Source organism: Equus przewalskii, chromosome X, assembly GCF_037783145.1.
Source record: "Equus przewalskii isolate Varuska chromosome X, EquPr2, whole genome shotgun sequence".
NCBI lineage: Eukaryota > Metazoa > Chordata > Mammalia > Perissodactyla > Equidae > Equus > Equus przewalskii.
Genome location: NC_091863.1, coordinates 33,811,984 through 33,829,805, shown reverse-complemented (window position 1 = coordinate 33,829,805; position 17,822 = coordinate 33,811,984). Strand labels below are relative to the sequence as shown.

General features: G+C 39.7%; 1 protein-coding gene across 14 annotated transcripts in view; it reads right to left on the bottom strand.

Annotated features, from left to right (window-relative positions):
- The window catches only part of USP9X (ubiquitin specific peptidase 9 X-linked), a 167,371-nt gene that overhangs the window by 99,014 nt on the left and 50,535 nt on the right, over positions 1-17,822 (bottom strand). For all 14 annotated transcript variants that reach the window (XM_070603644.1, XM_070603650.1, XM_070603647.1 and 11 more), the window contains exon 2: positions 1,010-1,263. In XM_070603644.1, the coding sequence (XP_070459745.1) occupies positions 1,010-1,105 (96 nt within the window). In that variant the 5' untranslated portion in view covers positions 1,106-1,263. The remainder of the gene's footprint in view (positions 1-1,009; positions 1,264-17,822) is intronic.

The following is a 17,822-nucleotide window of genomic DNA, read 5'->3' as shown; positions in this document are numbered from 1 at the left end:
CAATCCAAATCCAAAGGAAATAAAACAAACAAAGAGATAAGGGTAAAAGCAAACAAGTGGGGAGGGGAGAATATTAAAGCCAAAAGTTAGTTTGGAGGAAGGTTTAATGAAATTGATAAATTCCTAGCAGAGAGAGAATACAAATTAGCAGTATCAGAAATGAAAAAGGAGATGTTACCACAGATCTTAAGACATTAAACAAATAAAAAGGGTATTATAAACAACTTTACCCCAACAAATCTGACAATCTAGATGAAATAGACAAATTCCTTGAAAAACACAACTTACCAAAAGACACACACACACAAATCAGAAAATTCCCTTATTAAAAGAAAAGTTAGATGTGCAATTAAAACCTTTCCGCAAATAAAACCTGAGGCTAGATGGTTTCACGGTAAAATCTTCCAAATGATTAATGAAGAAATAGAAATCTTACACAAATTCATCCAGAGAATAGAAAAAGAAAGACTACTACCCTATGAGTTATGAGGCCAACACAAAATCTTAATGCCAAAATCTATTTTAAGCTCTTAGCAAACATTATTGCACTTGATCCTCTTAACAATCCTACCAAGTAGTTACACTACTGTTATCCCCATTTCACACATGAACAGCTGAGGCTTGGAGGCTATATTAATTTACCCAGAGTCATAAAGCTAGTGTGGCGCAAAGCTGAAATTTGAAGACAAGCAGTAGACTTGAGTCTGTGCTCTTAACCTTCCAGGCTACGCTAAATGATTTAATGCTTTGCTCCGGAATTGACACAGGGCTTAAATACTTAATTTAACGATGAATGTCACTATAAGACACCAGAAGAAGGGCTACATATTCAAGCATCACCATCTATATAGCACTTGAGCTTTCTTGTTACTATGTAAGACTTCCATTTACTTTTCTTAAAATAACAGTTTTATGGTTACTTTGCAAATTATTCAGAACATGCTGCATTATTTAGTATCCCACCGTATAAATACCCACGTAGCTTTAACTAGTATCTTAAACGTCCTACCTGATTCTGTTGGAGGGGTGGCTGAGACTGTCCGTCAGGAGCCTGGCCCTGGCTGTCATTCCCTCCTACTGGAGAGCCACGAGTCGTGGCTGTCATACTCGACACAGGGCAGATCTTTGCAATTTTGTCTGCTTATGTAGTTGTCTTGAGAAAAGAAATTATAGTCCACTTATAGAAGATGAAGTACCAGCATTTGTCAGTCTTAAAAAGCTCCAATTCAAGAATAAACCATCTTGCAGAGACCATTGCATAACCTACAAATAGAAGGAAAAAGTACATTTGTTTTAGATATAAAAAACACAAATAAAGGAACTGTTCAAATAAAATATTACCAGTCAATCTAGTTAGGAGGAGGTGGCTATATAAATGAGAGGGCAAGGTGAAAAGCTACAGTTTCATGAATGCTTTATTCAACTTCATAAACTGATAATGGCACATCAGCTGTTATATCAAGAAAACATACAAGTATAGCCTTATGACATAATATTTCACTTTTCTCCTGGGATTCAAAAGACATTATCAAGGCACTTAGTTAGTTGCCTTGTTAATTCAATTATGGAATGGCGAAAACTGTCTTCAATTTGCCAATGCCTTAAATGCACCTTAAAAATGTGTATACTCAAGACATAAACCAGGTAATAAAATCTGATTTTCAAAAACATTTCAGAAAGGATTACACAACTAACATTTATCACGGATACTAGGGCATTATAAACCATTTTTAAAACAACCTCACAAGTGGTTTTAACAGAAACTTCAAAACTTTGGGTCAACTTTTCTTTGGAGAGGGTTCAAACTATATACTGCTACTCCGATACAACTGAATTTGTCAAGTGACCCTGACATCCCACTTTTGACAAGGTTTTAGCTACAGGCACTCCCAGAGCCAAGACAAGGCTACAGACTACAAGTGTTTAACAAGGAATTCTTCGCTACCTGACTAACAAAGGTGTACAGGAAAGCAACCAAACCCTCAATTCTCTATTCATTAGACCAATGGGCCTCATCATTAGCTGCATAGTAAAATCGCCTGACGTGCTTTAAAAAACATTGACCTCCAAACCCTTCTCCAGATTGAATAAATTACAATATTTGGGAGTGAAGTCTAGGCATCAGTACTTTTCAAAAAATCTCCCCCAGTGACTGGTTCTAACGTGCCACGAGACTGTGGTGCCACAAGACTGTGAACCTTAGTTGACTGGTTCTAGGTATTCACAAGGGGTGCGAGAAGATGGATTCATTAGCATCACCTGGGAGGGTTTTTCTCCCTCTCCCCCAAAATAAACACAACCTCTACTCCCTCCCACGTCCTTCTGAGAGTGAAGCGGTCACGATCTCGGGGGCGGGGGTGGGAAGCAGCATCATATATTCCCAGATGTGGGGCAAGTTGGGCAGAGGGGATGAGTCCTGAGGCACATCAACATCGAAGAGGTATTGTTTTGGATAAATCTTCACAGTTTACACAGAATTTGTGGTATTTTTCTATAAATTAGAAAACCAAGGCTCTAAGGAGTGACTTAACCAAAGCACAGGTAGGAAAGTCTAGAATTAATTTTATTATCTTGTCCATTAAAACATACTTTCTCTCCGTAAAAAGTCTTTCCAGGAAGTAACCCGAGGATGAATGAACGGATAAACAAAATGTGGAATATACATACAACTGAATATTATTTAGCATGAAAAAGGAAAGAAATTACAACACATGCTATAACATGGATGAACCTTGAGGACATTATGCTAAGTGAAATAAGCCAGTTACAAAGGGACAAATATCCCATGATTCCACTTACATGAGGCACCTACACTCCTAGAGACAGAAAGCAGAACGGTGGTTATCAGGGATTGGGGAAGGGGAACAGGGAATTATTATCTAAGGGGTACAGAGTTCAGGCTGGGAAAATGAAAAGGTTCTGGAGACGGATGGTGGAGACGGGTGCACAACAATGTGAATGTACTTAATACCACTGTGACCAGTACACTTAAAAATGATTAAAATGGTCTATTTTGTCATATATATTTTCCCCACAGTTATATATAGCACGGACTGCTCTCTTGCTTTGCAGATCATTTGATTTAAAATAACTTAAAATTATATTCTTGTGTTGTTTTGTTTATGCTCAAAATCCTTGCATCTATACATATCCCAATAACCCTCCATCTATAGACAAATCAAAAATATCTGACAAAAGTCAGGGGCTCAATTATTCTAGACAGAAATATTCTATGGATAACCAGGGGACTATCCCTTTAAACAAAATAACTTTAAGGTAAATGGAAAAGGTGGTAGCGTGTAACCTCTCCCCCAAACGAAAACAACTTTGCTCTCAGACCCACAGAACTAAATCATCTGCTTCTTGCAGAACATTCCATCAGCAAAGCCTCAAGTTGCTTGCCATCCCTACCTCACATAGTCTCACCTTTCTCTCTCTCGGTTTCTCGGTTTCTTCTACCTGTCAAGTTCTCCACATTTCTAGATTTCCAGTACTGCTGGGCAAGAACGTCAGGTCTCAGCATAGCATACTCTGCTCTACTCTACTATTTTTAACAGCTACCTCCCTACCACTACATAAGAATTGGAAACCTTGGGACCGACCCCGTGGCTGAGTGGTTAGGTTTGCGCGCTCCGCTGCAGGCGGCCCAGTGTTTTGTAGGTTCGAATCCTGGGCGCAGACATGGCACCGCTCATGGAGCCATGCTGAGGCAGCATCCCACATGCCACAACTAGAAGGACCCACAACTAAGAATATACAACTATGTAGTGGGGAGCTTTGGGGAGAAAAAAGAAAAAAAAAAAAGAATTGGAAACCTTTTCCTCATTTGCTACCTTGAGAGATTAAGAGCAAGAAATAGGTATGGAGCAATAAAAAAATTATTTCTGGATTCAAACATAACTCCTGCAAAATCTCACGTCTGCTGCTTACAAGCTGCCTAGCCTAAAGGCCAGTAACAACCACTCTCACTATTTTTCCAGGTCTTTAAAACTGAGATAAAGCTACGCACAAAAACACCAGGAGAATTTTTTTTAATAAACATGTTTCGCAAACACCAAACACACAGTAATTCTCAAAAAATGTAATTTTCTTTTCCGTTTCTATAATGTACTGGGTTCTTGAATATTTGAAGTTTAAGAATTTGAAAATAACGTTTTCAGATATAATTTGGAACGGTTTGAATGGAAAAAAAATATCAAAGATGCACTACAACTAAGTTATCCAAGAATAACACCGCCACCTTTCTTAAATCCCATTCAATCCAAGTGGAGTTAACAGATGGATACCACACTGCTTTACCTGATTTCAAGAAGCAGTCTCAAGGCTCTAAGGGAGCTGGTTTTCCAAGTCAAGGATATTTAGGCATTATCTAACGGGGCTAGAACAAGCTTTCTACCAAGTCAGAGCAGCAGTATCCTACACAGAACTGAGCAACTCAATAATCATTCAAATCATTTAGAATTCGACATAACAACAAACCCTTCCCATAGGAAGGCTCAAGCAAATCAGTGTGAAAATTTAGTATATGAAGTAAAGTTTTAAGCTTTACATAAAGCTTAAAGTTTTATTTTAGAAAAACAAAAGTACTTTAAGGGTCACTGCCCTCCCTCCCCTTCATTCAGATTTTACCGGAATGCATATTGGATTTCCTGCAATGCAAAACCTAACCAAAATGGCAGTATGAGACTGCCTTTAGAATACACAGCATTTTTTCACAAACTTAGCATCTCAACATCTTCCAAGATGGGAAAAGCATCATTTTTACCTGGATAAAAGGGTAACATCATGTTCTTTTAAATAACCTAGTATTCTATTTCATAAGAGGCAACCATTTCTATTTATTTTAAACTCTGCAGAACTGAATTTCTACAGCTGCTTTCAAGGAGGGGCCTAATATCAGACAAACTCTCAGGACAAACACTAGTCCTTCTCTACCCAGTCACTCCATCTCTGCTCAAACTTTCCTGTATTCCAGAATCTCTCTCTCCTTTTGTACAGCACACTGAACCTCTCTTCTCTACAATTCCGTATCTATGATCCCAGGATACTTAAAGAATTCGTCTCTTTCTAAATTTTTCTCTCTTCATCCAAAAAAACATCTATGTTTAAATAAAAACTCAAAGCTTAATCATTCAAGAAATATGTGCTAAGCCATCTACAATGGGCCACATATTGTTTTCAGCATAAGGGAATATGGCAGTGCACAACTCTCTGCTCTTGAGGAATTAACATTACAGATTGAGGATAGAAACAATAAAGAAGCAACAGCTCCAACACGCCCCCAAATTACTTCCCTTACCAGGCATCAAAATGAGCTGAGCTTCTTAGAAAACAATTTGACGGATCATGCTTAAACTCATCCATGGAAATTAACCCGTGACTTTTACCTATTCTGGTTTTATGTACCAAAGTCAAAGGGGAAAAACTATTCAATTATTTGTTTTCCTTTCTAATGCCTTGTATGTTTGACTGACATCCACAACCCTTGGTTTTCCCTTCTTAAAATACTTGACTTACCAGTGAGAGACATAACTGTGAAACACAAGCTGTACTTTCAGCCTTCACTAGGCACTACACCTCACTACTTTTGCTGATCACTAAAAATTAAAACTACTTACAACTGCCTTAGACAAACTATTATTTTGCAATTATTACACTAGCATACAAAGAAGGCAGAACTTAAATTATGTTGACAAAGTTTTAATGTAAAATGTATAAATAATTGTTCCATCTTTATTATAATCCACTCTGAAGGATCTTTTAAGTACTCAGTTTCATTTCAAAATAACCACCACTTTAGAGCATGAAAATACTTATTTTTTAAGCCAATAGTACTCAGACCTTTTTGAATTTTAAATTGGAATTTCTGTCGCTATGACAGATTCAATATGCTTAAAGGCCAACTTTTTATGCATTATTGTCTGGAAGAAATATCCTATCCTACGTGGCAGCTTTTCTACCACAACATGAGAATGACACAGGGTACTGCAGGCTTGACACATTCTCATAGATACAGAGAAATTGCCAAAACCCCAAAAGTGTATGAAACACAACACAAAAGAAGTAACAAAACACTCACGTGCTGTTAATTATCTATGTAAGAGCTGAACTTCCAGGGTTTTTTAAAATTCCTTCGAAGAAAATATATTGATACGTGAGTAAAAATAATTATTGAGGGACACTCTGACTCTAATTTTTAGGTAATCTCATTTGCAAACACTGGTATTATATTTGTTTTCACTAATTACTCAACTACTCATTATTATTACTTGTGACACACTTCAGTTATATTCAGACACTAGGATCTATAACCACTCTAGTGGGTAAGGCAAAACAGGTTTCAGTATTTATGCTATCCAAGGAATTTTTTTGTTTTCTGGACTTGTTGGTTCCCTTCCATTCAAACTTTCTCTGTGGTTCTACGATTCTGCACCCCATTACAATGTGTGGGTTTTCCCCCCACACACTAAGCAATTCTTCACACCAGCTGGGTGTCCTACAATTCAACTCAATTCTGACACTGCCCACCCAGAGACAGCGTCAGATCCCACAGGTTAAGGGCTCAGTCCCACAGGCCTGTCCCCACCCCCACCCCCACTTCAGCCACCAGTCACAAGCCCAGGCTGTTACCTACGCTTCTAACCAACTGGCTATAGATTGGAGGTTCCAATGACGCCCTCCCTGGCAACTCAATTCAGACGCCAGTCACAAGGCCAGGTTGTTACCTGTACTTCTGAAATGGCTGGCTAGGCTCCAACTTCTCCCTCTTTGGGTCCAACGAATTTGCTAGAGCTGTTCACAGAACTCGAGAAATATTTTACTCACTAGATCACCGCTCTATTACAAAAGGATATGACTCAGGAATAGCCAGATGGAAGAGATGCACAGGGCAAGGTGTGGGGACAGGGCGAGGAGCTGCCACGTCCTCTCAGGGCACACCACTCTCCCTGCATCTCCAGGAGTTCACTGACCAGGAAGCTCTCCCAACCCCGTCCTTCTGGGTTTTTATGGGGGCTTTATTACACAGGCACAATTGATTAAATCGGTGGTCCAAGAGGATTGAGCTCAAGATCTAGCCCTGATCCCCTCCCCCAAGGGGGGGGGCAGGGGCAGGACAGAAAGTACCAACTATCCAGGTTCCCCTGGCAACCAGCCCCCATCCCAGGGCGACCTAGGAGCTTTCAGAGTCGCATCATTAACATAACAAAAGACACCTTTATGGCTCTTACCACTTAAGAAATTCCAACACTTTTAAAAGCTCTGGGCCAGAAACTGGGGTGAAGACCAAGTATATATTTCTTATTAAAAATCACAATACCACAGGCTCCTTTCCTGTCCCATCTTTTTTTTTTTTATTATTATTGAGTTATTGATAGGTTACAATCTTGTGAAATTTCAATTGTACATTAATGTTTGTCAGTCATGTTGTAGGTGCACCACTTCACCCTTTGTGCTCACCCCCCACCCCACCTTTCCCCTGGTATCCACTAAACTGTTCTTGGTCCATAGTTTTAAATTCCTCATGAGCGGAGTCATACACAGATTATATTTCTCTCCCTGACTTATTTCACTTAACATAATTCTCTCAAGGTCCATCCATGTTATTGCAAATGGAATGATTTTGTTCTGTTTTGCAGCTGAGTAGTATTCCATTGTATATATGTACCACATCTTCTTTATCCATTCGTCTGTTGATGGGCACTTAGGTTGCTTCCACGTCTTGGCTATTGTAAACAGTGCTGCAATAAACATTGGGGTGCACAGGACTTTTGGGATTGCTGACTTCAGGCTCTTTGGATAAATACCCAGTAGTGGGATGGCTGGATCGTATGGTAGTGCTATTTTTAGTTTTTTGAGGAATCTCCATACTGTTTTCCATAGTGGCTGCACCACTTTGCATTCCCACCAGCAGTGTACGAGGGTTCCTTCTTCTCCGCAACCTCTCCAACATTTGTTGCTATTAGTTTTAGATATTTTTGTCATTCTAACGGGTGTAAGGTGATATCTTAGTGTAGTTTTGATTTGCATTTCCCTGATGATCAGCGATGATGAGCATCTTTTCATGTGCCTATTGGCCATCAGTATATCTTCTTTGGAGAAATGTCTGTTCATGTCTCCAGCCCATTTTTTGATTGGGTTGTTTGATGTTTTGTGGTTGAGTTGTGAGAGTTCTTTATATATTAAGGATATTAAGCCTTTGTCAGATATATGACTTGCAAATATTTTTTCCCAGTTAGTGGGTTGTTTTTTTGTTTCAATCCTGTTTTCATTTGCCTTGGAGAAGCTCTTTAATCTGATGAAGTCCCATTTGTTTATTCTTTCTATTGTTTCCCTTCTCTGAGAAGGCATGGTGTCCGAAAAGATCCTTTTAATACTGATGTCAAAGAGTGTACTGCCTATGTTTTCTTCCAGAAGCCTTATGGTTTCAGGTCTCACCTTTAGGTCTTTAATCCATTTTGAGTTTATTTTGGTGAATGGTGAAAAAGAATGGTCAATTTTCATTCTTTTACATATGGCTTTCCAGTTTTCCCAGCACCATTTGTTGAAAAGACTTTCTTTTCTCCATTGTATGCCCTCAGCTCCTTTGTCAAAGATAAGCTGTCCATAGATGTGTGCTTTTATTTCTGGGTTTTCAATTCTGTTCCATTGATCTGTGCACCTGTTTTTGTACCAGTACCATGCTGTTTTGATTACTGTAGCTTTGTAGTATGTTTTGAAGTCAGGGATTGTGATGCCTCCCGTTTTGTTCTTTTTTCTCAGGATTGCCTTAGCAATTCGGGGTCTTTTGTTGCCCCATATGAATTTTACGATTCTTTGTTCTAATTCTGTAAAGAATGCCATGGGGATTCTGATTGGGATGGCGTTGAATCTGTAGATTGCTTTAGGTAGAATGGACATTTTAACTATGTTTATTCTTCCAATCCATGTACATGGAATGTCTTTCCATCTCCTTATGTCGTCATCCAATTCTCTCAGAAAGGCCTTGTAATTTTCATTATATAGGTCCTTCACTTCCTTAGTTAAATTTACCCCAAGGTATTTTATTCTTTTTGTTGCGATTGTGAATGGTACTGTATTCTTGAGTTCTTTTTCTATTGGTTCATTACTGGAGTATAGGAATGCTACTGATTTATGCAAATTGATTTTATACCCTGCAACTTTGCTGTAGTTGTTGATTACTTCTAACTGTTTTCCAATGGATTCTTTGGGGTTTTCTATATATAAGATCATGTCGTCTGCAAACAGCGAGAGTTTCACTTCTTCCCTCCCTATTTGGATTCCTTTTATTCCTTTTTCTTGCCTGATTGCTCTGGCCAGGACCTCCAGTACTATGTTAAATAAGAGTGGTGATAGAGGGCATGCTTGTCTTGTTCCTGTTTTCAGGGGGATGGGGTTCAGTTTTTGCCCATTGAGTATGATGTTGGCTATGGGTTTGTCGTATATGGCCTTTATTATGTTGAGGTAGTTTCCTTCTACGCCCATTTTCTTCAGAGTTTTTATCATAAATGGCTGTTGGATCTTGTCAAATGCCTTCTCTGCATCTATTGAGATGATCATGTGGTTTTTATTCCTCAGTTTGTTGATGTGGTGTATCACATTGATTGATTTGCGGATGTTGAACCATCCCTGTGTCTCTGGTATGAATCCCACCTGATCCTGATGTATGAGTCTTTTGATGAATTGCTGAATTCTGGTTGCCAAAATTTTGTTTAGAATTTTTGCATCTATGTTCATCAGTGATATTGGCCTGTAGTTCTCTTTTTTTGTGGTGTCCTTGTCAGGTTTTGGGATCAGCGTGATGTTGGCCTCATAGAATGTGTTAGGAAGTGTTCCATCTTCCCTAATTTTTTGGAATAGCTTGAAAAGGATAGGTATTAAATCCTCTCTGAAAGTTTGGTAGAATTCCCCAGGAAAGCCATCTGGTCCTGGGGTTTTATTCTTTGGGATGTTTTTGATTGCTGTTTCAATCTCTTTCCTTGTGATGGGTCTGTTCAAATTGCCTCTTCTTGAGTGAGCTTTGGGAGATTGTAGGAGTCCAGGAATTTATCCATTTCCTCTAGGTTATCCATTCTGTTGGCATATAGTTTTTTGTAGTATTCTCTTATAATCCATTGTATTTCTGCAGAGTCTGTTGTTATTTCTCCTCGCTCATTTCTGATTTTGTTGATTTGAGCTTTCTCCCCTTTTTTCTTTGTAAGTCTGGCTAGTGGTTTGTCAATTTTATTTATCTTCTCAAAAAACCAGCTCTTTGTCTCATTGATCCTTTCTACTGCCTTTTTCATTTCAATAGTATTTATTTCTGCTCTGATTTTTATTATTTCTCTCCTGCTGACTTTGGGCTTCATTTGTTCTTTTTTCTCTAGTTCAGTTAGGTGTGCTTTAAGGTTGCTTATTTGGGATTTTTCTTGTTTGTTAAGATGTGCCTGTATTGTGATGAATTTTCCTCTTAATACAGCTTTTGCTGTATCCCATATGAGTTGGTATGGCATGCTATCATTTTCATTTGTTTCCAGGTATTTTTTTATTTCTTCTTTAATTTCTTCAATGATCCATTGCTTGTTCAGTAGTGTGTTGTTTAGTCTCCACATCTTTGTACCTTTCTCAGCTTTTTTCTTGTAATTAATTTCTAGCCTTATAGCACTATGATCTGAGAACATGCTTGTTATTATTTCAATTTTTTTAAATTTGCAGAGGCTTGCCTTGTTTCCCAACATATGGTCTATCCTAGAGAATGTTCCATGTGCACTTGAGAAGAATGTGTATTCAGCTCCTTCAGGCTGGAGTGATCTATATATGTCTATTAAGTCCAATTGTTTTAGTTTTTCATTCAGCTCCACTATTTCCTTGTTGATTTTCTGTCTGGATGATCTGTCCATTGATGTGAGTGGGGTGTTGAGGTCCCCTACTATTATTGTGTTATTTTTAACATCTTCCTTTAGGTCTGTTAATAGTTGCTTTATGAATCTTGGTGCTCCTGTGTTGGGTGCATAGATATTTATAAGCGTTATTTCTTCTTGATGAAGTGTCCCTTTGATCATTATATATTGTCCCTCTGTGTCTCTCTTTATCTGTCTTATTTTGAAATCCACTTGGTCTGATATGAGAATTGCAACACCTGCCTTTTTTCCCTTGCTATTTGCTTGAAGTATTGTCCTCCACCCCTTCACCCTGAGTCTGTGTTTGTCCTTGGGGCTGAGGTGTGTTTCCTGGAGGCAACAAATTGTTGGATCTTGTTCTTTAATCCATTTTGCCACTCTGGGTCTTTTTATTGGAGAGTTCAATCCGTTCACATTGAGAGTGACTATTGATGCATGTGGACTTAATGCTGTCGATCTGTCGCTCATTATCTTGTTTTCCTGTGTTTCTTTTCCTGTGTGCTTTAGACTACCCATTTAATACTGCAATTTCTTATGCTGGGTTTCTTAGATTTTTCCTTATCTATGATTTGTGACTCTGTTCTGTGCTTTATTTTAGTGTCTACCTTGAAGTTTGTATTTAGAATCTCATGTATAAGATAGTCTATTCTCTGGTGGTCTCTTACTCGACCAATACTGATTTAGACCCTTTGTTCTTCCCCTCCTAAATAATTATTTTCATTTTTTATTCCAACTCGTCTTATTAATTTGTAGTTAGAGTGCTAAGATCGTCCTTGTTTTGGTAGTTTCCTTATTTTTACCCTAATGCTATAGTTGAATATTTGCTATCCTGTTCTGGTTCTATCCATCGGTCTCCCAAGTCTGTGGATTGTGACCCCTTTCTCCCTTTTTTCTTTTTTCAAGTATGAGAGCCTTCTTGAGGATTTCTTGTAATGGAGGGCTTTTAGTTACAAATTCCCTTAACTTTTGTTTGTCTGGAAAACATTTAATTTCTCCCTCATATCTGAAGGAAATTCTTGCTGGATAGAGTATTCTTGGCTGAAGATTTTTATCCTTTAAAGCTTTGAATCTATCACTCCATTCTCTCCTAGCTTGTAGGGTTTCTGTAGAGAAATCTGCTGACAGTCTGATAGGGGCTCCTTTATAGGTTATTCTCTTTTTTTTTTCTTACTTCCCTGAGTATTCTTTCTTTATCATTCCTATTTGCCAACTTTACTATTATGTGCCTTGCGGTGGGTCTTTTTACACTGACAAATCTAGGAGATCTAAAACCCTCCTCTACACACATTTCTCCGTTGATCCCTAGATTTGGGAAGTTCTCTTCAATAATTTCGTTAAGCACACTTTCTGCTCCATTTTCCTTTTCCATATTCTCGGGAATTCCTATGATCCTTATGTTCTTACTCCTCATTGAATCCATTCTCTCTCGGAGATTTTCCTCACTTTTTTTAATTCTTAGTTCTCTTTCTTCCTATGTCTGGTGCCATTCAGCCTGTCTGTCCTCGATTATGCTGATTTGCTCCTCTATGTGGTCTATACGGGCATTCAGGGAATCCGTATTCTGTTTTATCTGGTCCATTGTGTTTTTCATCTCAAGTAATTCTGTTTGATTCTTCTTTATGATTTCAATCTCTTTTGTGAAGTAACTCCAGAACTCGGCTTGTTTCTCTATCTTTCTCTCTACCTCATTGAGTTTTTTTATTATAGCTGCTCTGAATTCATTATCACTTAGTTTACCTAATTCCAAGTCCTCAGGACTTAATTCTGTGTTTTTATTGTTTTCCTTCTGGTCTGGGGCTTTTATAAATTGCTGGATGGTAGAGGAGCAGTTTTTTCCCATGGTGGTAGAATTCGGTTGCAGTTACAGCCTGTCGCCACTAGATGGGGGTCGAGAGCGGCGTGTTAGCTCTCCGCCTTGGGGCAAGATGGCTGCGCCCACTGGCTTTGTTGGGGGGGAGGGGCTGTTACTCACACCCGCCGGTCTGGGTTCAGATCAGTTCTGTTCTCTGGTCTCCCAAGGTCCTTGATTTATAGGGTCCCCGCGGACGGAAGCTTTCCCCCCGTCAGTGGGTTTCCACTGAATCTGCGTCAGGAGTCCTGGATGATCCCCCAGTCGCGTGGCCCCTCCCCCGCTCCTTTCCGACCCACGCGGCAGCGATCGCAGACTCTCGGGAAGGGAGTGATGTCCTCTCCTACCGTTCCAGCGCCTCTGAGGCCGTCTGCAAGGTTTATGATCTCCGCCTTCTTGGTATTGTAGGTCTCTAATGAGCTGGCATTATGTTTATTCTCTGAAATTCAGTTCTTCCAATCTTCTGTTGTATTTTGGAGGGGAGAGAATCCCGGGTCAGCTCACCCCGCCATTTTGCTCCGCCCACTTCTCCTGTCCCATCTTAATTTGTTCATTACTCTACATTTATACATTTTGTCATTACTCTAGAAAAGTTATGAGCACTTGTGTATCAGGGCACAGTAGTAGGTGCTTTATTTGTATAACCTCATTTAATCATCAGGATACCTGTCCCACACGGCTATCAGTCAATTTAACAGACATAAACAGAAGCTAAGAGATTAAGTAACTTGACCTTATCCAAGATGGCAGTTAGTGACATGTGTTAAGACTCCAAAGCCACTGCCTCTTCCATTATACCATAATGGTTCTCTACAGCTCCCAAGATACTGATGTTCTCTCTGAAGGCAGAAAATCAAGAGGGGAAAAAAGGGGGACATGGATAAGGGACTGATCTTTCTCTTAAAAGCATGGTTACTAGGGCCGGCCCGGATCCCAGGTGCGGACATGGCACCGCTTGGCAAGTCATCCTGTGCTAGGCGTCCCACATATAAAGTAGAGGAAGATGGGCACGGATGTTAGCTCAGGGCCAGTCTTCCTCAGCAAAAAGAGGAGGATTGGCGATAGATATTAGCTCAGGGCTAATCTTCCTTCAAAAAAAAAAAAATAGCATGGTTACTGTCAGGCCTGCGTCCACCCCTCCAATTATGTTTTATCTTTTCTGGCGTTAGAAATGACCACTATGAGTCTTATTAAAATGCAAACCATATGACATCACAGCCCTCCACTGCGTAAAAATCTTCAAAGACCAGGATGAAGGCCAAAATACTTCTCTAAAGGTCTAGAAGGCCCTCGCACACCCAACTCCAACCTCATCTTGCAACTACCCCAACTCAAAGCTTGTTCTAACTCACCTTCCTGTTGTTCCTTCCAAATGTACTCTCTCATGCCAACTCTGGGGCCTTTGTACAAGCAGCCTGCTTAGTTTTGCCCATACTGATTCACCAGCTCTTGACTCTCCTGGGCCACCGCACTTTTCTTTCATAGCACCTGTGTGATGATCTCTCTCCCTACCAAAAACTCAAACTCTCTAAGGGCAGAAACTAGATGAACTTTGTTCATCATTGAATCCCAAAGATTCCTTGGCACACAACAGGTAGGTGCTCAAAACAAAAATGGCAGCGGAGGGGGGGGGGTAGTAAAATCGACAAGGTCAACAGCCTCTGCCTTCCTATCTCCATCAACTCCTCTTCATGATGTGTCCAACATTATCTTTCCTACCCCCATTCATACCCTAGGCTAGACTCCAATTTTAACAGCAACTTGCCTGGTCTCCGCACTACCAACCTGTTTGGTATATTAGCGCTCAATTAATCTCCTAACACTTTCAGTCTCTCAAACCTTGAGTGGCTTCCTTCTCTCCACCTTTTACGTAAGTACTATTATTCAGGGTCATTCACAATCTGCCCTATTTTTTCAAAGTTGTCGCTCGTTCCCCAATTTCAGTATTATCAGCACCAGGTGACATACCCTAAATTTTAAATAAAATCTTTCTTATTAATAGTGATGATAATAGCTAACATTTGAGTTTACTTTGTGTCATGCACTATTCTAAGCAGCTTATATGTATAAATTGATCCAAGCCTCAGACCAGGTCTATTATTAGCTCCATTTCAGGAGTAAAGAAACTGGGGCAGAGTGAACAGGCAGGCAAAGTGGTAGAGCCAGGATTCTAACCCAGGGAGTACAAGCTGCAGGCTTCTACAGCTTTAACAACCAGGCCATACATTAACCATGGTGGAAAAAACTACTATTAATCTCACCACAGCCCCACTTCCAAGATAAACTCTATCAAAATATTTCTGATGCAGAACCATATCTTAAAAAACTGGATTTTTCACTTAATTTACAATTTCCCCATGTTAACTCTTCTTCTACATCATCATTAACAGCTACATACCACAGAATTCTCTTCTAAAACACAACAGCTATATTCCTTAAAAAATATGGCATAATCAAAAAACATGTTATAAAAACTTCTTCAATGGGGAGACGAGATTTCATATGTTAAGGAGTTTGAAACCCAGCAAGTTATTTTCAATAGCTGAGTCCACAGCTACAAACCTAAATATCCCTAAGTAATTTCCAAATGTAGCCTTTGCTCAAGAGTAAAGGCCTTTCTTTTCCTAGCTCCACCAGCACTGCCATTATCATTAGCACGGGACTCATCATTCTTATCACACATTATTATGCTAAATTATACACAAAACCAGTCAAGGCAGCTATATTAAGCACAGGTGTCCCCCGCAGAGCCAAGTGTGATGCTAGCTCTAGACAGTATCATGTCCAATCAATAACTCAGGCTAATGCAAATGAAGATATCCAATTAATTTTTCTTAAATTCAAATCTATGACTTGAGCTAAATGCCCACATTCTATTAGCACCACTATTAAACACACATACACTCCTAGTTTTTGTCACTAAATCACTATGTACATCTACTGCTACTTCTTAGAAGTCATCACAATAGAAAGGCGTTCTGCGTTCTAAACTTTGTGGCAGCAGAAATCTATTCATTTAGAAATGCTAAGTAATCAGCCAAACACACTTATTCAAAATGTCTCCATACTAAGTGTCTGTCAAGTCGTATGTACACAATTAAGGTACTGGAGGCTTTTATATGTATATAAAAGCTTTAATAAATTCCAGCATCCTTTCCAAGGCGTTCTCAAACACGACTTTTTAAGTTGCTGTAGGCAATGAGTAGTTTTAAATTAAAAATGATTTCTGGAATGGTAGCATCAGACGTTCTGGACACTCTGCCCAGTGAAACAACCATAAGTGGTGAAAATTATTAAGAAAAAAAATTAAAGTCTCTAGAAATTGTCCTAAAAGTATACAGCAAATGAAGAAACACTAAAGAAAATCCATTCTATCTCAGTAAGAACAGAGTCTGGCATTTTGAGCCAGCTCAGTAGGAAAGAAGCTCCATTCCAGGTGGGTGCAGCCAAGAACACAGGGCTCTCTCCCCAAACTCCCAGTCAAGGTACCTCCCCAGGAGAGGAAGGCAGTCAGCATCTCTCATCAACCCCAACTCTGAGCTGCACAGAGCCTCTATTGCAAGCAAGAGAAGCTGACAAGTCTTGGGCTCTTTTCCTCCATCCAGGCCCCACTTGTGGAGCAGAACCTCAACCCCAGGTTCAGCAGATCAAGAATAATGTGGTCCTACTGGCTTCCACTCCGTCTCACTCATAAGACTGAGGGTCTACATCAGGAGAGACAAGCTGAGAAGACCAGAGGCTGCCACTCCCACCCAGCACCCTGCTCAGGAAGCTGGGGTATCACAGACAGAAATGGGCCATTGTTGCACCCCAGTTCTGAAGCAATGGTTTTGCCCCGGGGAGAGGCAGACCATAAGAGAGCTTTGAAGTTCTCTCAAAGTGAACTGACTTATTTAGAACAGAGGACAGAGAAGTTGAAGCCTGAGGGTGCACTAGAAAACAATGGAGACTGAGGTAATAAGCAATTAAGAGGAAGGTTGTTTCAAGAGATGAACAAGCTAAACTTTAAACCAGGTAGCAGTTTACCAGAAAGAACCAGGGAAAAGACAGCTAAGACGCCTCTCAGGGGTCAGAACAAATCTCAAAGACTGACCGCAAAGATTCTCTGGAAAGCAGGAAAAATGAATTGGATCAGACTGTGGGACAATTAAATCCCAGGGCATCACTTTAAATAACAGAGCCATCAGCCAACAATTAGTGGAGACTAACATTTGCAAGTGATACCAACAGAGGGCGACACCTAACAGAGATATTATGGCTAAAAACACTGTCATCCCAGGGTGACAGAGTGCATGACTAAGGCTCTGAAGAGCAAAATCACAGGCTGCACGTTGCAGGGAAAATAGACTTATATAGACTTCATTAAAGCACTCTAGCCAGTCACTAGGCAAATAAGCAAGCAAATCACAAGAAGCCCCTGTGGATGGGGAGCAGTGGGGAATCAGTATCCAAAGTTGCTACGTTCTACGAAAGGTCCAGTTTTCACCAAAAAAATTACAAGATGTGCAAAGAAACAGGAAAGTGTGGCCCATACACTGGCGGGGGAGGGGGGGAGGGTTAAGCAGGCAAAAGAAACTGGTTTTGAGAGGGTCCACATGTCAGACTTAGCAAAGACTTCAAAACAGCTATTATGAGTATGTTCAAAGAGCTAAAGGAAAATAGGATGATGATGTTTAAACAGACTATCAATAGAGATAAAAGAGTTAGAAATTAACAGAAAAAAACCCCAACCAAATGAAAATTCTGGAGTCAAAAAGTACAATAACTGGAATGAAAAATCCCCTGAAGTGGTTCAACAGAAGATACGAACTGTCAGAACAAACAATGAGCAAACTAGAAGGCAGATCACCAGATTAAGCAATCTGAAGAACAGAGAGACACAAACGAGTAGAGTTTGAGAGAAAGGTGGGACATGATTAAGCATATCAACATATGCATAATGGAGTTCCAAAAAAGAAAGGAAGAGGTATTTGAAGAAATTATGGCCCAAACTACCCCAAATTCAAAGAAAACGGTAATCTACACATCTAAGAAACTCAACAAACAAGCAGGATAAATGCAGAGAGACCAGACTGAGAAACATCATAATCAAAATG